Below are 27,430 nucleotides of genomic sequence, written 5' to 3' on the forward strand. Positions count from 1 at the left end.
ACTATAGTGCCCTGAGGGTGCCCCCACCCTCAGGGACCCCCTCCCGCTGGGCTCTGGGGGGAGGAAAGGGGTTAAAACTTACCTTTCTCCAGCGCTGGGTGGGGAGCTCTTCTCCTCCGATCCTCCTCCTCTCCTCCCATTCGGCTGAATGTGCACACACGGCAAGAGCTGCGTGTGCATTCAGCCGGTCTCATAGGAAAGCATTATCAATGCTTTCCTATGGACGCTTGCGTGCTCTCACTGTGATTTTCTCAGTGAGAATCACGCAAGCGCCTCTAGCAGCTGTCAGTGAGACAGCCACTAGAGGATTTGAGGGCTGGATTAACCCATTTATAAACATAGCAGTTTCTCTGAAACTGCTATGTTTATAAAAAAATGGGTTAACCCTAGCTGGACCTGGCACCCAGACCACTTCATTAAGCTGAAGTGGTCTGCGTGCCTAGAGTGATCCTTTAAGACGAGTATTCTTGGTGCCTGGAGTGTCTCTTTAAGCACAACTCCTTTACTGAATAACAATAATCCACAGTGCATATAGGCATTTGCTACCCTATCGAGTATAAACCCTGAGTGTGTACACAGATATTTTAAAACATGGCTTTTTTAGCAGTGGTTTTAGTTTTTTAAAGATGTTAGGCTCTTAATAGGTTCTGTGAATGATCTGTGTTGTGGGATTAAAAAATGACGCAGGAACAGTACCAATCTCATTGTGTTACTGAAAACGTTATCAATTTGTACAATCTGACAGTCTCTCAAGAATTATTTTGATATAGATATTAGAAAACATATGGGTCTGCCTCCCCACATATTATGTATACATTTATAGTAAGTATGATTAAATGCTTTGAATATTATTTAGCACACCTTATTTGGAATGTAAAATAATCATAAATAGGAGGAAGAGAGAGAAAATAAATTTGAGATAGAGAGAAGGTTGCGTGTGTTTATACATCCAACAAAACTATGAACATTTCTGCCTTTAATTTAAATCAGTTACATAGAAACTTTGCAATATTGACATTTCTTCTCTTACTCAGTGCTATAAGTATAATCAAATTATTCAAAGTTTGGTATACTTTTTTTTTAATTATAATTTTACATTATATTCAAGGCAGATCATTGCATATTATGATTCAAATGCACGCCATGGTAGAAGGCTGCCCAAGAGCATCTCTCCATAATGCTAACACCACCACCAGTGCAACACTGGTGGATGTGTGCCAAGGTGGAGGGATGAAGGGGAACTATTCCTTCTAATGCGTTTTTAATTACAACATAGATTGCATTAAGTATAGTTGTTTCCTACTGTAGAGATCAGTATCTGACTTGTACTTTTTGTTTTGCATTGGTAAATTTTAAGAACAAAAGACAGTCATAAAAGTTAATCGATGATGCCACCTTCTGGACTGTGATGCACATGACACAAAATAATTGAGCCACGTTTTACTTAGAAGAGATGTGAAAGTTTGGTTTCCATGCACATTTGTTCACATAAAACTATAAAAAAAAAATTGAGGTGTATGTTTTTTTGTTTTGTTTGTTTTTTATCATACATTGGTTCCTGTGTGGTAAAAAATATTCTTACTATTAGAGACATATTTATTAAAAAATAAATAACCTTACCAGTCTTCAGCACATTGTTAGTCATCAAATTATAATATGTCTATTACCTTTTGGACTTCTTCAGAGAGACCTCTGTCCTTCCCTTACTTCATACACGGCGAAACGTGGATTGATTACTGTAAAATATGAATGGGATAATAATTGATTATGTGTTTGTTGTTAAAATTGTATATATTGTTTTCTATATCATAACAAAATCCAATTCAAAATCCAAGGTATTAATTTCAGTTACTTCCAGCTTCATAGTTTGTCTTTACTCTTTCACTCCAGAGAAACATTTAATATGTTATCGAGCACTAAACGGTTGACAAGTGAGTTGTAACAGCATGGATATCTGGGAAGTGTATAGACATATAATGCATAACGTAACTACCAGAAAACTATTCTCTTGCCAGCTCCATTTCAATCTCTTCTGTCACTTAGCTAAAAAGGTTTAAAATGGAATCCTAATATATGTCGCAAAGGGGTTTATTAACCACACAGCACACACACACCACAGAATAAAAGCAGTCATTAGTATCAAGCTCAGCAAGTTTTATGACTACAGAGGTCATATAAAAATGAAATAAAAACCAGGAAAGACCACAAAGTACAGTACAATTAGTAAAAACAGAGAAACATAAAATAAAAAAAACAGCAAGGACTATGGGGTAAAGTGCTGTTAACATTGACAGGGAACATAAAAATAAAATTAAAACCAGCTAAGAACGGTTAATGTTTTTTTCCTCATTTATGGCTTTTCTTTGAAAGCCACTACCTTGTCATTCTATCCTTAAACAACTATTTTATTGTCACTTGTCACCTCTTTTGCCACTGTCATCCTGGACGCTTGACAGCATGGATAAATAGGGGCTGAGGGCGAATGTGAAGCAGGCGACAGGTAGTTGCTGAGGGTGGGGGGTAAATTCAGCACAAGTTGAACTCTCACCTGCAGTTATATTACCCTTCTTGGCTCCCTCATTTTTGTCTCTCTCAGCTCTTTTTTTCCCCAATTAATATTGTTTAAATGTCACACTTGTTATGTTGTATTTGCTACCTGCAGTGCTGTAATGTACAAACAAATTTACCTATGATCATTTTCTGAAAGTAAAAACGGAATTTAAAGCAGAACAATCACTTCTCTGGAAAGTACACCATCAAATTAAAGGAACACTATAGTGTTAGGAATACAAATCTGTATTCCTAACGCTATAGTGTCTTGTGTCCCCCAGATTGTAAAGAGATAAAAAAAAAATGTTTTACTTACCTTATTCCAGCACCAAGGTCCCTCTGCACTGGCTCCATCTCTGCCACTAGAGGCAGTCTTAACCCTGCAATGTAAGTATTGCTGTTTCTCTAAAACTGCTACGCATTACATTGCAGGGTTAAAGGGAAAAGGAAACTGCACCCAGACCGCCTCAATACGATAAAGTGGTATGGGTGCCTGTAGTGTCCTTTTAAACATTAACGATAACGTCTAGCTTATGTTAAACTTTATTTTCATACAATGTTCCATTTTCTTTTAAAATGTGTATGAAAGATTTAGCAAGTAATGTCCCAATCTGGTTCAGTCCAGGCACAGCCAATATTACACCAATATGACTCAGCACACATGCACACACAAACATTTTATCTTGTGCAAAATATGGGAAATTTAGTCATACCATATATTGTGTTTATAGGGTTACTCCAAGTACCATGAAGTGTATAGCGTTTTGACGTGGTCATGGTGCTTGGAGTCTCTATGTGCAGCATTTTAGTACGAAACACTGCACATATAGATATTTTTTATATTGCTGTTGGAGGTGTAACTCAGCATCACTAGTACATCATTTAGCCAGCTGGTTAATGTAAATGATGTGCATATTTCAAAGCTTTCTGCTCCATTGCCATCAAGCCCCTAATCCAGCAGGGTCTCATGCAGTTTAAGCACTTTTTTTTCCACATGTAATAGGTATTATAACGTAAGTTTAACATCGGTCATAAGAAACAGATTTTATTACAACGAGGGGGGCAACCCAATTTTTGTTTTTATATATGAGCTGTTCAGCCCCCTCTCGCTCAATCTAAGGGGGGAGGTCATAGGTGGTCGCCGTTGCCCGGCGGTTTAATGCCCTTATGAGTAAAGTCGCGGTTTTGCGTTTATAATAGACAGTGGGTACCACTGGCCATGTAGTTTGCCGGTGGGGGTCCTTCCATAACTTGCCTCTGTGTTGTCTTAATGCCATAACAGGGTGGGAAGGCCTGGGTCGCTTGCAGTGTGAGCAGTGTGATGCCTATGGTAAGCCTAAACAAGGGTTGCTTGTCACACTCCAATAGTTTAAGCACTTTTAATTACAACTTTTATGGATCATATAAAGACACTGACACATGAGGACGTGCTAAGTATTTTTTAAACACCCAAAACACTGCATCGCCAGAGCACACAATACAAATGAGGAGGAGAGCATTATTATTATTATTAAAGTGTCCTGAAAATGATCTAAAACGTGCTGGTTTTATTTATAGCAATTGTTTTCTTTTTTAAGAAACATCGTAAAACAGAATACTTTTCTGTCGGAAAGATGGATAGATCCATTGCGTAGTGTAAAAAAAAAAAAGGCAGGTGTAAATGTGCCAAAATGTATCCACAAATTTGATGTAAACTTCCCTGGAGCACTTTTAGAAATCTCCCCGAATATTGTATTTATTTTCGTCCTCTAACTATGCTCAATGGCAGAAAAGAATAGCTTTTATATAATAATTGACAGAGAGCCAATACAGCTCCCAGATCCAGTACGGGTGTGTGGATTTCTTTATTTCTTTAATTTTTTTACACCTAAGAAAAACTAATTTGCTATGTATAAGAAATGAATAACCAGAACATTAAAAACCCCGGGAAGTGATAGTTCCACCTCAAGACCACTGTCAAGTTATGGTGATCCACCAATCAATGATAAAGGATCATTTTTACAGCTTCAAGCAACACAGGCCGTAGACAGGAAGGGTTTCAAATGTCTGGTCATTTTTCATAAAATATTATAGTTAAAGATTATTATTAAAATGATAATAGCATTAAATGTATTCCTCTGCCCTGCGTCACAATTATCTTTATACAGCAATAAATAAATGCATGTTTGAGCTTTCATATAGAGAAAAAAAGATTTTCCCTGGCTCTTACAAGGGCTTATTGGTCTGGTTATTATAGGTGCACTTCTTTCTGTCCTTAATCTTTAGTATCTTAAAGGGACACTATAGTCACCAGAACAACTACAGCTTAATGCAGTTGTTCTGGTCAGTATAATCATTGCCTTCAGGCATTTTCATGCAAACACTGCCTTACATTGCCCCTAGGGACACTTCCAAGTGACCACTCCTCAGGTGGTTCCTGGGGCAGTGCTGCACGGTAGATGGGGACGCTGAATTTTCCTCATAGACATGCATTGTTCCTGACTCTATAGTGTTCCTTTAAGTCTACATACTCGTCCTCTGAATATTCCTATTTGTTTGACTTTATTTCAATAATTTTTTTTCTCTCTGTATAAATTTGCCCGACACACCTTTGTATATTTATATTTTATGTTCTGATATTCCTACTGTATATCTCTTTATTGTTAATAAACGACTATTGAACATAAAGTGAATTCAAAGTGAATTTCAAATTAAAGGACAAAATAGTCGACTTGTAAATATTCAGACAGCTATGCTCCCAGCTGTTTTTGCCTTACATTTGAAATTCACTTGGAATATGTGACAGTTCTCATAGTTGATAACCCTGTTACTGATTTTAGGTAAACAGACAGTTCCCAACTTTAACCTATATGAGTACATCGGTTTCTAGAATGGATTCCTTAACCCCTTAAGGACAGACGACGGATATATTCCGTCATGATTCCCTTTTATTCCAGAAGTTGTGTCATTAAGGGGTTAAGTTGCTAGGAGCAAAATCTATTAGTATATGTAATTTAATTGTTACTTATGCAATCCATTTTACAAATAACTTAGAATGTCAAGGCCAAAAAAAAATGCTGAGCATTGCATTTCATTTACTCTATGAAGCCTTGTTAATATTGTTTTAATGTATCGTTCCTGCTTTCTTCTCGTTTCCTAGGAGTGTGATCAGGTCCATGTAGATGATGTTTCCTCAGATGACAATGGCCAAGACTTAAGGTAGCAGACACTCTGGACAAATCATTAACTGCCTGCTAATTTTAATTTGTCAAAATTGCAACATTCATTTATTTAATTATTTATTGTTGGCATTTGTAAAGCGCCAACATATTCTGCAGCGCTGTACAATCAGGGAAGAACATACACAGACAAATACAAAAAAGTAAAGAGAACCCAGCCTGTCCACCGAGATCTAGCCACTGAACCTTTTTTTTTTGTATGTGCTATTGCTATTCATTTGGCAAGCAGAGTTACACCCTTACTGTATTAGGAGAATCCAGTCCAAAATCTCTGAGTTAATATAATTCCTTAACATAATTGTAATTTCTTCACTACCTTTTTTTATCTCTTTTTTTGGGGAATATTATCCTCGGTTTAATGTGTTTTCTGCAAGCTGTTGATACTGGATGTATGTTTTAAAACACAATCAAAATTATGTATGCAACAAGAAAATAAATAATTTTGAATCAGTAACAAATATTTGTGAAACATAACAAATTAGATTTTTTTTTTTTTATATAATTTTATCCTTCAAAGTTCTTACAGCTTTGCAACGGACGGCTTTCGAGCAGCAGCAAGCAGCACTACTCTCTGTTTACCAACAGGAGTTCGAGGAGGCGTGGACTGGATGAGGAAGCTGGCGTTCCGTTATAGGAGAGTAAAAGAACTTTACAATACTTACAAGAACAATGTAGGAGGTATATACTTTTTTGTTCTAATCTTTTTTTTTTCTAATTTTCTGTGCAAATTGTATACTTCCTCTTTGTGTTTACTCATCTGTTAGAATGTAAACAGTAATTTTAGGTTAGGGCCGGTCTCTGTAACAGTTAAATTAAAGGAAGAATATAGGAACAAACATGTATTCCTGACCCTATAGTGTTAAAAACACCATCTAGCCTCCTTGCCCCCTACTGACCACCTATATATAGTAAAAATGTTACCTTTATTGCAGGCTGCTGTTGCTGCCTCTGCCTCTGAGCTCCTTGGCTGACATCATCAGAGGTGTTAATCAAAAGCCAATCACAATACTTTCCCATAGTAAAGCATTGATTAACTGAGCTTGTCAAGGAGGCAGATCGGGGCAGAGCCAGCACAAGTCAAATACAGCCCTGGCCAATCAACATCTCCTCATAGAGATGCATTCAATCAATGCATCTCTATGAGGAACGTTCAGTGTGTGCATGCAGAGGGTGGAGACCCAGAAAACATGTTTAGTAGCCATATGAGGAGTGACCAGTGGAGGTATCTCTAGGCTGTAATGTAAACACTTCCTTTTATTTGAAAAACAGTGTTTACTGCAAAAAGCCTACAGGGACTGACTATACTCACCAGAACAAATACAATAAACTGGAGTTGTTTTGGTGACTATAGTGCCCCTTTCAAGTAAGTAAAGGCTTCAAATCTTAAAATGCCCAGAACAAGAAAATTTAGAACAAACTATGAATGCACAGACCTGGCTGTCTGATTTGCAACACATACGAGGTGCGCTATATTGATACACCCCCACGGAGGCTACATACCATGATTCTGTGTTCAGTGCTGTTAGTAAAGTATTTTCCACAGTTGCTTCAGGAGTATAGTAAACCACACAAAATGCAATGTTTAACCATGTTACACCTGGTGTGAGATCCGGTCTGCAAAGCATTGTAAATCTTTTCAGATCAAACGTAACATTTTAGACCTTGATTTCATATTTATGTTACAATGTATGCGTTTTATATTTTCAAATCAAAGACCACACAGGGATTACTTGATTATACAAAATGATTAAATGGACAATTGCCTAGTTTCGAATGTCAGAGCTAAGCGTCTCTATATTTAGTACTGCTGTAATTGTATGTTAAAGGAACACTATAGTCACCTAAATTACTTTAGCTAAATAAAGCAGTTTTAGTGTATAGATCATTCCCCTGCAATTTCACTGCTCAATTCACTGTCATTTAGGAGTTAAATCACTTTGTTTCTGTTCATGCAGCCCTAGCCACACCTCCCCTGGCTATGATTGACAGAGCCTGCATGAAAAAAAAAACTGGTTTCACTTTCAAACAGATGTAATTTACCTTAAATAATTGTATCTCAATCTCTAAATTGAACTTTAATCACATACAGGAGGCTCTTACAGGGTCTAGCAAGCTATTAAATAGCTAGGGATAAGAAAATCTTAATTAAACAGAACTTGCAATAAAGAAAGCCTAAATAGGGCTCTCTTTACAGGAAGTGTTTATGGAAGGCTGTGCAAGTCACATGCAGGGAGGTGTGACTAGGGTTCATAAACAAAGGGATTTAACTCCTAAATGGCAGATAGTTGAGCAGTGAGGCTGCAGGGGCATGTTCTATACACCAAAACTGCTTCATTACGCTAAAGTTGTTCAGGTGACTATAGTGTCCCTTTAATAATGCATAAGAAAATGTTGTTCAATTAATTTAGCACCCATTAGATGATCTACTAGCCCCAGGCACCCTGGATGTTGTAATGGCGTGACACATGGCAAATATGTTTTGTGCAAGTATTAATGTGTGCATAGCAAAAGCTATTTCTGTTAAATACATAGAAATAATACACATATTAGACATTGTAATCTTTTCTTGCTTGTTTTGACGATTTCAGCTCATTTCTTTTAATATACAAAGGTAATCTTCTCTTAATTACAATGACCCAGTGATTTTCCCATATTGAGTAATTAAGTGCTTGCATGGAGTATATGTATTTTTTTTTATAAATATTGGGAAAATTGAATGGAAGAAAACATTTCACATTTCCATGAAACTAGCATTTAATCCACAATTTCCTGCCTGTTTGTGCTGAAGGACTTTTTGGCCCAGCTAAAAGAGAAGCCTGGCTTCAATTGCGAGCAGACCTTGAAGTTCTGACAGACTCCTGGCTCTCAAATGCACTTAAATCACTATCACTCATTAGCACAAGGTAAGTCTAAATGTATGCTTATATTTCATCACTAAATGCACAGTTACAATGTCACTTAAGACTTGTTTTTCCTAATTCTGTTTTTTTGCCAGACTAATTTAAAGCAGATATAAGTGTAGTTATGGCACACAATAGTAGGCAGTGTACTTATTCCCGCTCTGAACATAAACCTAGTGGCCGCAAGTGACGTTAAAGGTGTTCAGGGCATACTCTCGGTTGATGAAAGTTTGTAAAGCCATGCTGTGTATGTCTTGCATTTGGATTACTAAGCTATACAAGCTGTGAACAGGGACGGACTGACAACAGTCTGGGTCCCCGGGCAAACCTAGGCCCTGGGCTCTTTCTAAAGTCTAATATATATGTAGAAACAAACATGGGTTTATTCTCTAAAGAGCTCATTGCGGTGATTTGTGAAGCCATGGTTGTATTTGTGTGAGTAGGACAGTTGTGTATATTTACATGTAGTGGAAGTGTTTGTGAATTCAAAGTTCTACATCTTTATAGTCCAGATAGTATTTGAGTGTAGCGTTAGTGTGTGAATGTAACTGTGTGCTTGTGTGAATTGTTGGAATACAGTAGTGATATTGTTTGGAGTGTGTGTGTGTGGAAGCTGGATGTATTTTGCAGAAAGTCAATGTATTTGTAGTGCAGGAACGTATTTACAGATATAAGTGAATTGAAATATATATTTGTGTATAATATTAATGTGTGCAGATGCAGTGTTATTGAATATTTGTATGGACTGTGTTAGTGAGTGCAATAATGTATTTGTAAGAGATATGTGTGTGTTTGTATGTATGTGTGTAAGTGTACTTTTTGTGTATATATATATATATATATAAATAAAAAAATTTGCACTCTAACGACTTCTTACAAAATTAAAACGTAATTTTAATACAAATGCAAAGTCACACACTGTTACACGTATACACCGTTATATACTGACAAATACACAGCTACACATATAAACACAAACTGTTATACATACAGAAACACACGCTTACACAAATACACATACTATAGTAATTGAACCACGGAGTGCCGGAACTTCAGTGAGGTGTGGAGGAACATGAGGTGGTACTACTTGGCTGGCTTGCAGTTTCTGCTTTGGGGCAGGCAATTCTAGGCACCCAATGGGTTAATGCACCAAAAGCCCCTGCCATCCCCAATGTTTTTCTTCCTCAATCTCAACCTATTTGTTTCTCCTGTCCCTCCCTGTCTATTCCTCTCACACTTATCTGTTCTTCTTTACAATATCGCCACTTTTTTCTTTTAAACTCTCTTTCTGACATTAAACTCTTGCTTGTTCTCTTCTTATCAGGCTACACCATGCGCGGCTGGGGCTCTGTGTTTTGAGAGGCTGGGATGTGATGTAAAATCCTATTCCCGCCTCTGTCCACACACACCATAGCAAACCAGGATTTCAGCAGCCTGTATTTTGGCAGCCACATTTGATTACAGAAGTTTTTTTTTTTTTTTTTTAAATTGCACAGCTGGTTAGGGAGATCAGTTGATCTTACCATTCAACCCATAAGTTCTACTGCACCTGGGCCTCTGACTGCCACAGGCCTCCGGTCCATAATCGAAGTGCCAGAGGGGTCAGTTCCCCCTGATGGTGAACAAGGCCTGCGAGTCTCCAGCTTGTATTGCTCACTGAAATTAAAAGGAAAATTAGTCTTTTTTGTTTTTCATATAAAAATAGTCATTTTCCTGACAATTGTGCCATTACTGTACAGAATTATGCAGCAATTAGATGATTCATAATTAAAACTAGTGCATATAGTTATATGATAGATGCATGCATGCATGCAGTAGGATTTAGAAACAAGCGTATAAAACCTATCTCTGATGAAGAGGCACTTACAAACAAATGGTATAACGTTATGCATAAAAAGCTGCTACAATGCTTGTGTGTGTTATTTTCTTTCACCACACCAGAAATAGCAAAAGCCAATACTAGCATGCAAGTGAAACTCTTAGTGTTAAATGTATATTGTGTAAAATTACTCAGTATGCACTGTAGTAAACAAGCAAAATGCTTTACGTATCGGGCTAAAAGACTGCATCACTTCCGGTTTGGAGTGCATTACCACGTTCCACTGTATGCGAACATTTGCCAGACAAAGATGCTGATTGATCAGCCAATTGGACAGAAAGAAGTGCACATTTAAAAGGACCTTCATACACAGGCAGCATTAATCCTATTGAAGAAGCCATTTAGCGGCGAAACGCGTCTCGGATTCTGTACTATTAGATTAATTTCATAGTTTATTTTTATTTATTGGTTTTAATAAATTGATTTTATTTATCTACTTCCATCTGTGGGATCCTGACTTCTGCCTGGTACTTTTAAAGGGGGTACACCAACATATGCTGGCATTCTGCCTTTCATCTCTGAGCCAGTTTTAAGGCTCTTTACAATGAGAGCTTTATTAGATATATTTATTATCTCACCTAAGTGCAGTTAATATTGCATCACTGGTTTTCCATGCCTGCTTATAATTTATGAGATACATCCATTCAAAACCCAAGAAGAGGGAGAGTGTCACACTTAGGACGCTACAGATTTAGCCAATATTTATTGGGCTTTATGTTATGTTAGTGTGCCTATTCTGACAATATTTTATTACCTTTTAAACCACATTGTTGCACTATATATTTTTTTCTTTTAAGCAAAACTTTACTCACTTTACTGTATATTACAGTGTATAAAAAGGGTGAGTGATTTTATACAGTTTACACTTACCACTAAGCGCTGAATACTGGTGTTGGATTTTGGTCATATAGTTACACAGTATAAGTTCTCTTAGATGCACGGATTAGATAGACAGGTATGACAGTCAGACTATCCAACCGGCCAAGGTGTCAAAGAGAGAGTTTTTGTTTCAAGAGATGTAGCAGTTTCAGGATTATCTGTAAAGTTTACTACTGTTAATGTAATGTAAATCATCAGTACGCAATTACAAAACATGCACCAATCAGGTCACAGCATGAAAACATATGAAGTAGATTTACAGTGATTACAAGGCAGTTCAGTGTTACATTCTCTCTGTAGGGTCTCTGATAAAAAAAAATGTAGTAATGAACTATATAGCAAGATTTCTATTTGCTTGTTTTTACTGTTCAAAGAAGAGCTAACTGTTTTTGTTTTTTATGTTTTTCTTTTAGGTATTTTTGAGTTTCATAAAAGATTAGCCTCACCCCCCACTGATGCCCTTGTTTAAAATAATTTGTATTAATATTAATACTTCACATAGATTAGCTTGCCTTAATAAAGCACAAGTAGTAACTTATGTATTGAGCAGAAATCATTATGGTATACTGAACTGTAGCTTTAATAATAATTGTTTTGTTTTATTCGGAGTTCGAGGAGTTATATTTACTTTCAACAGTAGGAAATGTATTGCATTTACACAATTTGTCTCTTTTTTACAAAATGGCTTGTTTATTGCTTAACGCACTAAGACCTATCTATAAAAGTTACAAGGTGCACTTCAAGGGCATACTGGCACATATCCAACAATCACTGATTGTCCACTGATTGTATCATATTCTGCTCTTTTGCACACATCTACCATGATTTATTTATGTTTGTATTTAACTTGTGTTTCATTCACAGGAGTAATAGCGTGAATGTCTTGGTAACAACAACCCAGCTTATCCCAGCACTTTCAAAAGTCTTGCTGTATAGTTTAGGAGGAGTCTTTCCAATTGAGAATATTTACAGTGCAACAAAAATAGGTAAAGACTCTTATTGTTGAAATGTGTATACACTGTCACTTTAATCAAGTTTCAAACAAGACAAACAAACAAACAAGGCCTATGGCAGCTTATGTGCTGCACAAACAGAGATTAACCCCCTAGCTGCCTACAGCAGCGTCATAGGAGTGTCATCAGCCATTCCGGAACTAGAGTTCCAGCATGGCTAATGTCAATTGTGTGCACTTTGTTGCACAGAATGTCAGTCATTGGCTGTTAGAAGTTAGCTTGTGCTCTTGGTGGGTCTACAGCTCAGAAGAAGCCAGAAACACGTCACCGGACTACCATGGAGCATCGGAGCCCAGAAGGAGCCAGGAAAGAGAGCAAATTGTTGATAAACAGTTTGACCCATTATTGGGGATCCAGGACAGGGTACTCCTGGCATCATAAACAGAACAGATAGTGGCTGTGATGCTTAGAGAAACTTTTTAACTTAAATTTGGATACAAATAAATAAATATCCTTTTTGATAGCTGTGTGTCTTTACTATGGATTATCAATGTTTCCATGTTGGTTTTATCATAGCTCTGGATATACTTGCTTACTAAAAAGGCATCCAGTCATAATTTAGGGTATCACTTGTAAATAATTGCTTAGCAATGTGGATGTGTTCACTCCTCATCTTTACTGCTCACACACTTTCTCCTGAGTGTGGACTTTCCTCTCCTTGAGGTTTGATAGGATGTTGTCCGTACAGCTTGACGGAGACAATAAACAAAGTAGTGGACAAAACAGGGTGTAAGTTAATGCATTCCTGTCACTCAGAGATATAGCTACTGTCTGAAGTGCAAGGTAATTTGTTTTAAAAAGAAATAGCTATCGGAATGTTAACAGAATTGTACATAAAGGAATGTGAAAATGTTACTCTAATGTAAATAGGTTGCAGTTGGAATCACTTGAGATAAGGAAATTGCTGTTAACCAGGCATATAGAATAAGCCCACATCACATTTTTCTTTCAGGAAAAGAAAGTTGCTTTGAAAGAATAATACAAAGGTTTGGAAGAAAAGTAGTTTATGTTGTAATTGGGGATGGTGTAGAAGAAGAACAGGCAGCAAAAAAGGTAAAATGTTTCACTCAAAATTAAAACTAATTGTTATGTTGTGGGGGGGGGGGGGGGGGAAAGAACCATTCAGGGTTGTTCATATATCCAGGAATTGTTGGGAAGTGACAAAAGAATTAAACATTTTAAAATGCAGAAGCTACAAAAATAGCTGCATTGGGAAAATGTCCAGTTTTGTCTAATTTGTTAAGACCTGATTCCTGATTAAAAGAGCGACCCTATTAGTCTGATGATACAAGCTATTTTCACAAAATATGTTGCCATGAAATATTGTAAAATACTATTATTGCCTAATGCAAATCTACCTAATTGGAGTGATTGACAGTTGTTACATTATATTACACATTGTTATGCTATGTTTAATAAATATTGCTTTTGTTAATGCATATTTTTACTTTTTCTGTACATAAAATAGCCAGTTCTACTTTAAAGGGGAACTGTCACTTCTCTTAAATTTACACTAAAGTTTTTCCTGAGATACCCCATTTATATTAAATATTTATCAAACTATATCGAAATCTAGCTCAGACACGGCAAAGGAAAGGGAAAACACTGCAAATGGGCAAGAGGTGAAATAGAAACATTGGGGGTTATGTGTAAAACATATTGTATGCTGAAGTGTGGTCTGTTGAATCAGCACGCACATTGCATTGGTGACTTTACCTTATTCCCATGTTTGCATCACTTTTCAGGGGAAACACTTTTTTTTATACGTAACCACGTTGTTTTATTTCTCCTCTTCTCTGTATGCTTTCACAATACTGACCGTGTGGATTTCTACATTTATATTTTTCACACTCCACAGAAACATATGTGTTAAATATAGAGTAAAAGTAAACATTATGTTGTGACAGTTCCCCTGTGAAGGGACACTCTTAGCTTCAGAGCCTCTGCATCTTAATGTATTGGTTCTGGTGCAAAGAGACTGGCTCTGTAGTCTCAGCAATGTAAACAATGCCTTTTCCGTGAAACGGCCGTGTTTCATTTGCTGCCTAAGTATACGTTTAGTGGCTGTCAATCAGACATCTATTGGAGGTACTTCCTATTAGGGTCCTGCAATCTTGTTAACCTAAAAAGTTTAGTGATTGCCTCACATTGCAGTATTCCCTTAATGCTCGTTTATGAAATAACAAACGTATGTAACAATGGAGTGCCTAGGGGACATTAGATTAAATATATAGCTAAGAGGAAAAACGGGTAAAAAATATAGGTAACCTAACAACCTATAACATTAGATAAATACAATAATCAGAAAATTACCCTATACTCCATAAAGAGTAATTGAAGGTTGTATAAAAACAATGTTAGCAATATTGTATAAATTTAGCACAAAATTGTAAGTCTTTTGAAATAAAAGTTGCTATTCTAGAGTCCTTTAACCCCTTAAGGACACATGCCATGTGTGACAGGTCATGATTCCCTTTTATTCCAGAAGTTTGGTCCTTAAGGGGTTAAAGTTATTAAGTTCATCCACAAAGCAGGCTTATTTCCAAGAATCCCATTAAGTCCCAATATGAAAAACAAAAGAAGATTAAGGATATGGTTAAAAAAAATCTCCTTAGGGAGACCTTATTTGCATACACATCAATGGCCACGCTTGCATTAGGATTTCCCCATGGGAAAGCATTATTCAATGCTTTTCTATGGGGATTCCCGCGGATGCCGGCAGTCCTCATGCATAGCATGACGACGTCCAGTGTCTTTTAGGCAACCAAAAGTCGCCTAATCACGCTGAAGTCCAGACTATCAGAAAGCCACTAGAGGAGGGGTTAACCCTAGCAGGTAATTATTGCAGTTTATAAAAAACTGCAATAACTATATGCTCGGGGTTAAGGGTGATGGGAGTTTGCACCCAGACCACTTCAATGAGCTGATCCAGTTATAATTATGGGATGCAGAATGTAAATCAGTGTTAGTGGATCGGGTATTTTATTGTATATCACAGGGTGTTTACCAAAGTTCTGTACAACATTCTAGAAAACAACATTCTAGAAAAAGGTTCAATTCATGTTTGATTTCTGTGGAAGAGGAATTGGGTAGAAGGCCCACATATGCATTTTTGCATTATTGCTTGTTTTATACTTATCCTTTTTGGGCCAGTTATCAAGCTTTATTTGAGTAAAGGGCTACTCTGGTTACTTCAGATTTTGTCTATAGTTGTTCCAGTCTCACCATTAAAGTGAACCTGTTGTAAAAAAATAAAATTACCTTAAATGGCTCCCATATATAAGGGAAAACAGAAAACAGTATTTGATCACCTGCTGATTTTGAACGTTTGTCCACTGACAAAGAAATGATCAGTCTATAATTTTAATGGTAGGTGTATTTTAACAGTGAGAGACAGAATAACAAAACAAAACCAAAAAAAAAATCCAGAAAAACACATGTCAAAAAAGTATAAATTATAAATTGATTTGCATGTCAATGAGCGAAATAAGTATTTGATCCCATATCAATGAACAAGATTGTCCCAGGTGTCTTTTATACAGGTAACGAGCTGAGATTAGCAGCACTCTCTTAAAGGGAGTGCTCCTAATCTCCGCTTGTTACCTGTATAAAAGACACCTGTCCACAGAAGTAGTCGATCAATCAGGTTCCAAACTCTCCACCAAAGCCAAGACCAAAGAACTGTCCTAGGATGTCAGGCATAAGATTGTAGACCTACACAAGGCTGGAATGGGCTACAAGACCATCGCCAAGCAGCTTGATGAAAAGGTGACAACAGTTGGTGCGATTATTTGCAAATGGAATTAACAAAAAATAACTGTCAGTCTCCCGCTGTCTGGTGCTCCATGCAAGATCTCCCCTCGTGGAGTTTCAATGATCATGAGAATGGTGAGGAATCAGCCCAGAACTACACAGGTGGATATTGTTAATGATCTCAAGGCAGCTGGGAGCATAGTGACCAAGAAAACAATTGGTAACACTACGCCATGAAGGACTTAAATCCTGCATCGCCCGCAAGGTCCCCATGCTCAAGAAAGAACATGTACAGGCCTGTCTGAAGTTTGCCAATGAACATCAGAATGATTTATAGGAGAACTGGGTAAAAGTGTTGTGGTCAGATGAGACCAAAATCGAGCTCTTTGGCATCAACTCAACTCGCCGTGTTTGGAGGAGGAGTAATGCTGCCTATGACCCCAAGAACACCATCCCACACCGTCAAACATGGAGGTGGAAACATTATGCTTTTGGGGTGTTTTTCTGCTAAGGGTACAGGACAACTGCACCGCATCAAAGGGACGATGGACGGGGCCATGCACCTTCAAATCTTGGGTGAGAACCTCCTACCCTCAGCAAGGGCATTGAAATAGGTCATGAATGGGTATTCCAGCATGACAATGACCCAAAACACACAGCCAAGGCAACAAAGGAGTGGCTCAAGAAGAAACCCATTAAAGGAACACTATAGTCACCTAAATTACTTTAGCTAAATAAAGCAGTTTTAGTGTATAGATCATTCCCCTGCAATTTTACTGCTCAATTCACTGTCATTTAGGAGTTAAATCACTTTGTTTCTGTTTATGCTGCCCTAGCCACACCTCCCCTGGCTATGATTGACAGAGCCTGCATGAAAATAAAAACTGGTTTCACTTTCAAACAGATGTAATTTACCTTAAATAATTGTATCTCAATCTCTAAATTGAGCTTTAATCACATACAGGAGGCTCTTGTAGGGTCTAGCAAGCTATTAACATAGCAGGGGATAAGAAAATCTTAATTAAACAGAACTTGCAATAAAGAAAGCCTAAATAGGGCTCTCTTTACAGGAAGTGTTTATGGAAGGCTGTGCAAGTCACATGCAGGGAGGTGTGACTAGGGTTCATAAACAAAGGGATTTAACTCCTAAATGGCAGAGGATTAAGCAGTGAGGCTGCAGGGGCATGTTCTATACACCAAAACTGCTTCATTACGCTAAAGTTGTTCAGGTGACTATAGTGTCCCTTTAAGGTCCTGGAGTGGCCTAGCCAGTATCCAGACATTAATCCTATATACAATCTGTGGAGGGAGCTGAAGGATTGACTTGCCAAACCTCACCCTCAAAACTTTAATGACTTGGAAAGGATCTGCAAAGAGGAGTGGGACATAATCCCTACTGAGATCTGTGCAAACCTGGTGGCCAATTACAAGAAACGTCTGACCTCTGTGATTGCCAACAAGGGTTTTGCCACCAAGTACTAAATCAAAGGGGTCAAATACTTATTTCACGCATAGACATGCAAATCACCATTAAAATTATAGACTGATAAAGACCTTTTTCTTCATTTCAGCGACGCCAACTTCATGCTCCATGGGTGTTACTCTTCATGCAACACCAACCTCTTCAACAGATCCACTTCTGTTCTTATTTGATTTGCTCTATGTGGGACACATCCCCAAGAAGGGCAAATCTTATCAGTGATGATTTGCTGACTTCATTGCCAACGTGCCGGTGTCGGAACAGAGTGGCGTCCTGTAATTTTGTTCCTATACTCCCTAGCCGGTGCTAGAGATTCAATAGCAACCACAGCGCATGCACTGTGGTTACTTTAGGAGGAGAGCAGAGGGACCTCCTGTGGGAGGTCTTTTCTGGTCTCCCTTGTCCGTTAATGCCTATCCACACCAAGGCATTTGCTTACAGCTGGGAGAAAAACCTGTTATTAAACAGGTTTTACTCCTAATCTATACATTTGCTAGCAAAACTGCTAGCACCATCTATAGATACAATTTCATACTCAATCTAATGAGCATATGTTACTTGGGGCATGAAAAAGGCCTTTTAAAGTATGGCTACTTTTCTTATTCTCTAGAGCAGGGCTTCCCAAACTTTTATGGGCCGAGACCCACTTTTCAAAACGGTAATTTTTCGAGACCCACTTGCTTTTAATGCATATTTTAAAAAGAGAACACCATGGCAATCAGCTTTAGAGGCATGCAATTGGCACACCATATCAATCCGCTTTAGATGCACACAATTGTCACAACATGACAATTACTTTTAGAGGCATAAAACTGGCACACCATGGCAAACCGCTTTAGAGGCATACAATTGGCACACTATCCGCTTTAGATGCACACTATCCGCTTTAGATGCATACAATTGGCACACCGTGGCAATCAGCTTTACAGGCATACAATTGGAACATTATGTCAGCTTTAGATGCATAAAATTGGCACACTATAGCAATCCGCTTTAGATGCATACAATTGGTATACCATGGCAATCAGCTTTAGATGCATACAATTGGTATACCATGGCAATCAGCTTTAGATGCATAAAATTGGTACATCATGGCAATCCGTTGTAGATGTATAAACTTGGCACATCATGGCAACTTTAGGTGCATACAATTGGCACACCATAGCAATCAGTTTTAGAGGCTTACAATTGGCACACCTTGGCAACCAGCTTTAGAGGCATAAATTCAGAACATCGTGGCAATCAGTTTTAGAGGCATAAAATTGGAACATCATGGCAGCTTTAAATACATAAACGTGGCACAGCATGGCAATAAGCTTTAGATGCATAAACTTGGCATATCATGGCAATCAGCTTCAGAGGCATACAATTGGCATACCATGGCAAACAGTCAGATGCATAAAATTGGCACACCATGGCAATCAGTTTTAAATGCATAAAATTGGCATAACATGGCAGTTTTAGAGGCATAATTCTGGGATAGCATGGCAGTTTTAGAGGCAGAAACTTTGCACATCATGACAATCAGTTTTAGAGACATAGAACTGCTAACTCACAGAGTCAGAATCAGAAGTGCCGTGTCCTGCTCTTTCATCCATGCACCTTACATTGATTATCCCAGTGGTGGAACTAATGTAGAGAGAGCCCTGGTGCAAATATGTTTTCTGGGCCCCCCTCTAGTGCAAGTGTGGCCAAAAGGTAGATCTCCATCTGTCGGAAAACTTCAACAATGCTATACCAGATGGGGATCTACCATTTTCTTATCATTGCAGGGTTATATTTGTGAGCCGTGTTTGAGCGTTTGAATGTAAGCATGTTTTTGTATTAAGTATATGTGTGCATGTATGGGTGTATTTGTATGTACTGTTGCCATTGGAATGTAGTGGTGTACTTGTTTGTAATGTTTGCGTCTGAAAGCATGGGTGTTTGTATGTAGTGTCGGACTTGAAAAGCAGGTGTGCAATTTGTTGGCGTTTGAATGAAGGGGTGTTTGTAGATAATTTTAGTGTTTTAATGCCGGGGTGTGTTTGTATGTAATGTTTGCGTTTGCAGTACGTGTGTAGTGGATGCAGTGTGTATCGTGTGTGTGTAGTGGATGCAGGGTGTGTATTGTGTTTATAAAATATACATATACACAATATGTGTTTGAATTTTAAGCATGTTTTCTTGTATGGAGCATGTGTGAAGTGTATACACATTTACACACACATACAGAGACACACACAGACACACAAATACACACCATGACACAGCAATACACACAATGACACCTAGTTTCCCACACATAGATAAACAGACACTCGTACACAGATACATACTGACACACAAAACACACAGACATACAAATACACACACACTGACACAAAAGGACACACAGATACACATACACGCAGAGACAGGAATGTGAGGGTGACAGTGAGTGGGAGAGGTAATGGGGACAGTGTGGAAGGGAGTGTGTGTGCTGGTAACAGTGTGGGGGGCAGTGTGAGGGCAAAGTGAGAAAGGGTTACAGTGGGCGGCAGGGGGAGAAGGGGTGGGCAGGCAGGGGGAGAAGGGGTGGGCAGGCAGGGGGGCAAAGGGTTACAGTGTGGGGGGCAGGGAAAGAAAAGGCTACAGTGGGGGGGCAGGGGGAGAAAAGGCTACAGTGGGGGGGGGGCGGGAGTGAATGGGTTACAGTGTGGGGAGGGGGGCCGGGAGTGAAGGGGTTACAGTCTGGGGAGGGGGGCCGGGAGTGAAGGGGTTACAGTGTGGGGAGGGAGGCCGGGAGTGAAGGGGTTACAGTGTGGGGGGGAGGGCAGGGAGTGAAGGGGTTACATGGGGGGAGAGCAGGGAGTGAAGGGGTTAATGTGGGGAGGGCAGGGAGTGAAGGGGTTAATGTGGGGAGGGCAGGGAGTAAAGGGATTACATGTGGGAGGGCAGGGAGTAAAGGGGTTACATTGGGGAGGGCAGGGAGTAAAGGGGTTACATTGGGGAGGGCAGGGAGTGAAGGGATTACAGTGTGGGGAGGGGGCAGGGAGTGAAGGGGTTACATGGGGATGGCTGGGAGTGAAGGGGGTTACATGGGGAGGGCTGGGAGTGAAGGGGGTTACATGGGGGGAGGGCAGGGAGTGAAGGGGTTACATTGGGGGAGGGCAGGGAGTGAAGGGGTTACATTGGGGGGGCAGGGAGTGAAGGGGTTACATGGGGAGGGCAGGGAGTAAAGGGGTTACATGGGGGAGGGCAGGGAGTGAAGGGGTTGGTGTGGGGAGGGCAGGGAGTGAAGGGGTTACATTGGGGAGGGCACGGAGTGAAGGGGTTACAGTGTGGGGAGGGCAGGGAGTGAAGGGGTTACATGGGGAGGGCAGGGGGTGAAGGGGTTACATGGGGAGGGCAGGGGGTGAAGGGGTTACATGGGGGAGAGCAGGGAGTGAAGGGGTTAATGTGGGGAGGGCAGGGAGTGAAGGGGTTAATGTGGGAGGGCAGGGAGTAAAGGGATTACATGTGGGAGGGCAGGGAGTAAAGGGGTTACATTGGGGAGGGCAGGGAGTAAAGGGGTTACATTGGGGAGGGCAGGGAGTGAAGGGATTACAGTGTGGGGAGGGGGCAGGGAGTGAAGGGGTTACATGGGGAGGGCTGGGAGTGAAGGGGGTTACATGGGGAGGGCTGGGAGTGAAGGGGGTTACATGGGGGGAGGGCAGGGAGTGAAGGGGTTACATTGGGGGAGGGCAGGGAGTGAAGGGGTTACATTGGGGGGGCAGGGAGTGAAGGGGTTACATGGGGAGGGCAGGGAGTAAAGGGGTTACATGGGGGAGGGCAGGGAGTGAAGGGGTTGGTGTGGGGAGGGCAGGGAGTGAAGGGGTTACATTGGGGAGGGCAGGGAGTGAAGGGGTTACAGTGTGGGGAGGGCAGGGAGTGAAGGGGTTACATGGGGAGGGCAGGGGGTGAAGGGGTTACATGGGGGAGGGCAGGGGGTGAAGGGGTTACATGGGGGAGAGCAGGGAGTGAAGGGGATACATTGGGGAGGGCAGGGAGTGAAGGGGTTACATTGGGGAGGGCAGGGAGTAAAGGAGTTACATGGGGGAGGGCAGGGAGTAAAGGGGTTAGTGTGGGGAGGGGGCAGGGAGTGAAGGGGTTACATGGGGGGAGGGCAGTGAGTGAAGGGGTTACATGGGGGGAGGGCAGGGGGTGAAGGGGTTGCAGGGGGGGCAGGGGTGAAGGGGTTACATGGGGGGAGAGCAGGAGGTGAAGTGGTTACATGGGGGAGGGTGATGTCTGGGGGCTGTGTCCTACCTTCCTTGAATTCGCTGGTGGTCCAGTGTCTCCCTGGTGGTCGGGTGGGTCTCCGGTCTGAGCTCCGCCAAGTGCAGAGCTGCAGACCATGTAATAAAAGTCTTGCGAGCTCCCAGAGTGTTGCCATGGTAACGCTCTGGGAGCTCGCGAGACTTCTATCACACGGTCTGCAGCTCTGCACCCGGCGGAGCTGCAGACCGGAGCTGCTGGGCAGACTGATTGGAGAGAGCCCGGCGGCATACAGGGCAAGCTGCCGGGCTCCCTCCTGGTGTCAGTCTGCCTGACTCCCCGGCGGCCCCGGATGTGTGTGTCAGCGCGACCCACTGGGAATCGCCCTGCGACCCACCAGTGGGTCGCGACCCACACTTTGGGAACCGCTGCTCTAGAGGGAGGCCCTGTTTCCCATATGGAATCAATCTCTAGAAAGCAAGGCATGTAATCAATTTATTAATTTTATTTTATGGTCAGGAACTGAGACAGTAATATAAAACAAAATAGAAGCTTTTTCTTGGAGTGCAAAATGTTTAAATAAAAATAATCATTTTCTTTGGTATAAATGACATTTGTGTTTTGGGATCTATTCATAGAAGACATGCTTTTAAAAACGGATCTATTTACACATGAAGTAATGTGATAAAAGTCTCGTTTTGGGAATGAATCAGGAACTAACATCCTTTCCATGAGCTGTATAACATTGTCTTAAGGAAGTAAGACAATATAAATAAAAATATTTATTGGGTGCCTAAAGTCAAGCCTATCTCAGGGGACTCTTGAAAGAAAGTAGTGTTGGAAATGTTTATATTTGTGTCAGATTTGAATTAACATATGTTAAATGTAAAGAAACAAATAACATTTCATTGCATATAGCATCAGCAGATATTATGTATACATTCAATATATCTATTATAGTTTATATGTTGGCAGCGTAATACAGAGTGCTCTACAATATGCGCTCTAAAGGTTACAAATATCAAAGGGTACCCAACTTTGCCAAGCGTACATTTAATTGAGGAAATTGTAACTCAGGTAATGCTTGGATATAAGGAATTTGTACATGAAGAATACACATAAGGGTTTGTTCACTATGCAGCAAATTGTAGTGAATTGAAATGGAAAGGTTATATTTAGGCGAAAATGGCCAATTTGATAAAAAAAGTCAAAAAGTCATGTGTCCTCTTATAAATTTGCCCCGTTTCCCCTTTGGCCAATCAGATAAAGGAGTGATGGTGGTGTTGAGTTAAAGGGACACTATTTTCTGATTCTCCCTTGGCACTGTCTCCCGCTCCTTCCCATGTGATGTCATCCTGAAGACATGACTCCAGAATGACGGTCCAATCCAGTGCTCCTGGTAGAAGAGCATTGGGGACTATAGGTACATGTGCAGCACTTACCGCTATCCGCCAAAGATTCTCTTGTTATAGATAATCATTGAATGCCATGATGATACCGTATGGCTGGGTATAAGCGCTGGGAAGTAACAGTCCTGGCTCTCCTCTCCAAAGGGCTTGGAGGTATGGCCTGAAGCTACATAGTTACATAGTTACATAGCTGAAAAGAGACTTGCGTCCATCAAGTTCAGCCTTCCTCACATTTGTTTTTTTGCTGTTGATCCAAAAGAAGGCAAAAAAAAAAACAGTTTGAAGCACAATTTTGCAACAAGCTAGGAAAAAAATTCCTTCTTGACCCCAGAATGGCAGTCAGATTTATCCTTGGATCAAGCAGTTCTTACCCTACATTGAAAGATTACATCCTTGAATATTCTGTTTTTGCAAGTATGCATCTAGTAGCTGTTTGAACATCTGTATGGACTCTGATAAAACCACTTCTTCAGGCAGAGAATTCCACATCCTGATTGTTCTTACAGTAAAAAAACCTTTCCTTTGCCTTAGACGAAATCTTCTTTCTTCCAGTCTAAACGCATGGCCTTGTGTCCTATGTAAAGTCCGGTTTGTGAATAGATTTCCACACAATGGTTTGTAATGGCCCCGAATATATTTGTATAATGCTATCATATACCCTCTCAGGCGACGTTTTTCTAAACTAAATAGGTGTGCTGTCAAGCCTTCTAATTATTAAAATATTTTAATTTTGAGGCTTGTAGAGAGTGGGGGGGGGGGGGAGGAACTATTGAAGACACTATAACAACTTTAATTAGATGAAGTAGTTATATTGAGTACAGTGTTCTTTAAATATTCAGGGCAACTGGTCTAAATCTCCTGGTTTAGAGGAGAGTTGAAATTTCAGAATTATCATACATGGCAACTTAGTACTGGCAAGCCTGGACATTGTAATATGTTGGGTAGGGAGCTGGGTGTGGATCTTTGGTTCATTCATATACATCAACCTTATATATGGCATGAAATTGAGTATTTATTGATCCCAGAATAAGTACCATTCAACCGCACATCCCACTTGTCAAATCATCAGGCATTTTAGTAAAACAACCCACAAATCGTTCCTTCTTTTGTAAGATATGCATTCTTATAAATCTCCTCGTGCTTTGAAATGGTATATAACTCATCCTCATGTTGCTCTTCCAGTGCCAAGCTCTGAAATAAAACATGTCAGAATATTGTTTTCACAGCTATTTGATTATGCCTTCACTCTCTCTTACTACATGTTTTCCTGTGTTCTCATCACTACAGAATAACATGCCTTTTTGGAGAATATCAAGTCATTCAGATCTTTTGGCTCTACATCAAGCACTGGAACTAGAATATTTGTAACTATTTGCATCTTGGACGGCCTTTTGTATATGTATATAAATATATATATTTTAAGTACACACTGAATTTTTATTTGTGGTTGAATGCCTCTGGCTTTTTACACACATGGATTGTCTTAAAAAGGGAAGAATTATCTGGAACAAACCAATGGGAATGACAACGGATTCAGACTGCTACAAGAGGAGCAAAATCAAAAAATCTCGAGGGCTGCTCCAAAAAAGATATTTATGGTCATGCATGTAAGGCTTTTAAGGCATCTGGCCAATGAAGACTCACTAGTTCTTGCACCAAGGAAATCATAGTAATTAAGTAGAGCATCTGTGCAGGACTCGTTGGCTGGTGCTTTCTGACTGAAGAGGGGGGTGTTCTACATTCCTCAAAATGGGATCTTACTCTCAACACTGAGGTGTGAATCAGACATAAACCTACCTAACCCGGAAAATCTGAATTTAGAATGCACTCCAACTATATGATGACAATCATGTCTAGACCTGTAATTTTGTGTAAATTATTGAGTAAAAAATAATAATTTACTGTGACTTTATTAGCAGCTGATTTTGAAAGTGGATGTAACGTTTGTTTTTTTTTGTTTGTTTTTTTGGGGGGAGGGAGATGGGTAGCTGGGAAGAGGTTGGAGAGATCTAAAATGGTATCATGCTGTCTCTTTTATAAGTTTGGCAATCAGAATGTGCATAATGATGTGTTGTGCCTTAATGACAAGACAGTGTTTGTGTGTTACAATGTAATTTTGGTTAAAAATGTAGTTACATGAAATCTTCCATTTGAGATGATTTCTTCATACATGACCAAATTGATCTATAAAACCGGAAAAGCTGCACACTTTGCGGCTAAAATTTGTTGCAGGAATAAATAAAAACAATGGAACTTTGTGTTTTTATTTGGGTTTACATGACTCTGTGTTTACAACCATGGGCTAAATTTTAAGGGTACTTTTATTTTGTGGACATGTTTGTTCATTGTTCATTTTTTCCATGTATTTAAGTTTTGTTTTCCAAAACACAAAATACAACAACTGAAACAACTAAATGCAATACTACATGAAATACAATTTTATTCATCAATATAGAGTAGTTTGAATTATTTCAGAATTCGTTTTTTTTAACTCTTGTAAAAAGATATAATAGTCGATATTTAGAAAATGTAATTATATGAAGCATGTGCTGTGTAAGCCATATGCATGCATAGCTGCGTAGTTAAGTGGTTTTGAGCTTTCAGTTCTTATCACACTCTACTCTTCATAAGAGTAGAAAACACTTATAACTAAACAAACTGTTAGGAACTTCTCAAGTCTCAATTCACTAGCATATGCATGTAGGTAACACATATTGCACATGAATACAACAGAAGGCATTCAAAATAACTTTGTAGAATATTGATTTTGAGCTGGTAAAAGCACTTACTAATGGAATGCATTGTATCTTGTCTTTTCTTTGGAATTGTATAAAAGAAATCTATTTGGCACTTGGTTTGGTTGTGAATGATTTAGTGTAAGGTTGGAGATATTTATATTCCACTGAGCCTATTTATCAGTTTAAAATATAACTCTTTTAATATATGTACAAGCAATAGTAAAAACCAAAACAAGATGAAGTAAACGTAAACCTTTAGCAACAATATGTACAATAATGAAACACCTTAAACATTACAGATGTACACTAAATAATGCACTCACACACAAATGAGTAGAACCTTGAACAAATAAAGAATTGCTCTCTATAACAACAATAATAATAATAATAATAATAATAATAATAATAATAAAACAGTAGCTCAATAAAGCCTAAACTGGAACTTTAAAATAATAAAAGGAAAACGTTTCAAAAACATTATGCTTCAGTATATTTCAATTTCGTATTTTAGGTTAAGAAACTTTAAATTTATACCCATAGAATATACAGAAAACTGGAAGGGATAGGGATATAATGAAAAAAAATGATCACAGAGAGAATCATTCAGGTTACATCGACTAAAAACATACGCGCCATGTCTTTTGTGAATGTGATGCTACACATGTTTTTTGCTGGGATAACATTTTATTATTTTTGTACTGGATTTGTTATATATGTTTGCTTACTCAAGGATCTTAATTGAAAAAATAGTTACATAAGTTTAAAAAAAAATATTAATGAAGTGCACAGTGGGGGCACTAAGAGAAGAAAGTTTAATTTCGATAAGGCACTTACTCAAAAAAGGAAGTGCCTTATCGCCATAAAACATAATAGCTTTCTCTGTGCACTTCATTATTACTATTATTTTTGATTTGTATGTTTTATTAGGTAAACTTTTTTTTTGTAATGCGATTGAGTCCAGTTTTCTGTTCCTGTTTTGGATCCGGTACTCACCCGGTACTGAATCTCACTATATACTATATTTATATACTGTTCATGCAGTATGTATATATTATTTTATTTTTTTACACGGAGTATATGCAACATTTACTTGTTTTTTAAAGTTGAAGATAAAACTATCTTCGAATGCATGGTTGTTTTTTTCACATTTCTAGATGGCGACAGAAACAAAGAGGTCCTATACAAAAGACTAAGAAGTAGAAGTCAGCTGTTTCCCGGTCAACTCGATATGATGCCACCTCGATTTCCAAGTGATGAGGCTCTCTAGAAAGCACTTACTCAATGCGATGGTAGTCATTGCTTAGTTACAGTGCTATCAAGTGACTCATGATGGCATCATGGACAGACCTCTTGCCTTCCAGCAAGCCCGATTGGTGGACTGTGGGAATAGGCA

At 39.2% G+C, this 27,430-nt stretch overlaps 1 protein-coding gene across 8 annotated transcripts in view; it reads left to right on the forward strand.

The window, feature by feature from the left end:
* Positions 1–25,565, forward strand: part of EYA4 (EYA transcriptional coactivator and phosphatase 4) — a 299,656-nt gene extending 274,091 nt beyond the window's left edge. For all 8 annotated transcript variants that reach the window (XM_063443239.1, XM_063443241.1, XM_063443240.1 and 5 more), the window contains 6 exons: positions 5,690–5,748; positions 6,286–6,446; positions 8,557–8,671; positions 12,291–12,412; positions 13,392–13,492; positions 24,587–25,565. In XM_063443239.1, coding sequence (XP_063299309.1) covers positions 5,690–5,748; positions 6,286–6,446; positions 8,557–8,671; positions 12,291–12,412; positions 13,392–13,492; positions 24,587–24,667 — 639 coding nt within the window. In that variant the 3' untranslated portion in view covers positions 24,668–25,565. The remainder of the gene's footprint in view (positions 1–5,689; positions 5,749–6,285; positions 6,447–8,556; positions 8,672–12,290; positions 12,413–13,391; positions 13,493–24,586) is intronic.
* The last annotated feature ends 1,865 nt before the right edge of the window (positions 25,566–27,430 follow it).

The sequence above is a fragment of the Pelobates fuscus genome, chromosome 2, assembly GCF_036172605.1.
Source record: "Pelobates fuscus isolate aPelFus1 chromosome 2, aPelFus1.pri, whole genome shotgun sequence".
In the NCBI taxonomy this organism is placed as follows: domain Eukaryota; kingdom Metazoa; phylum Chordata; class Amphibia; order Anura; family Pelobatidae; genus Pelobates; species Pelobates fuscus.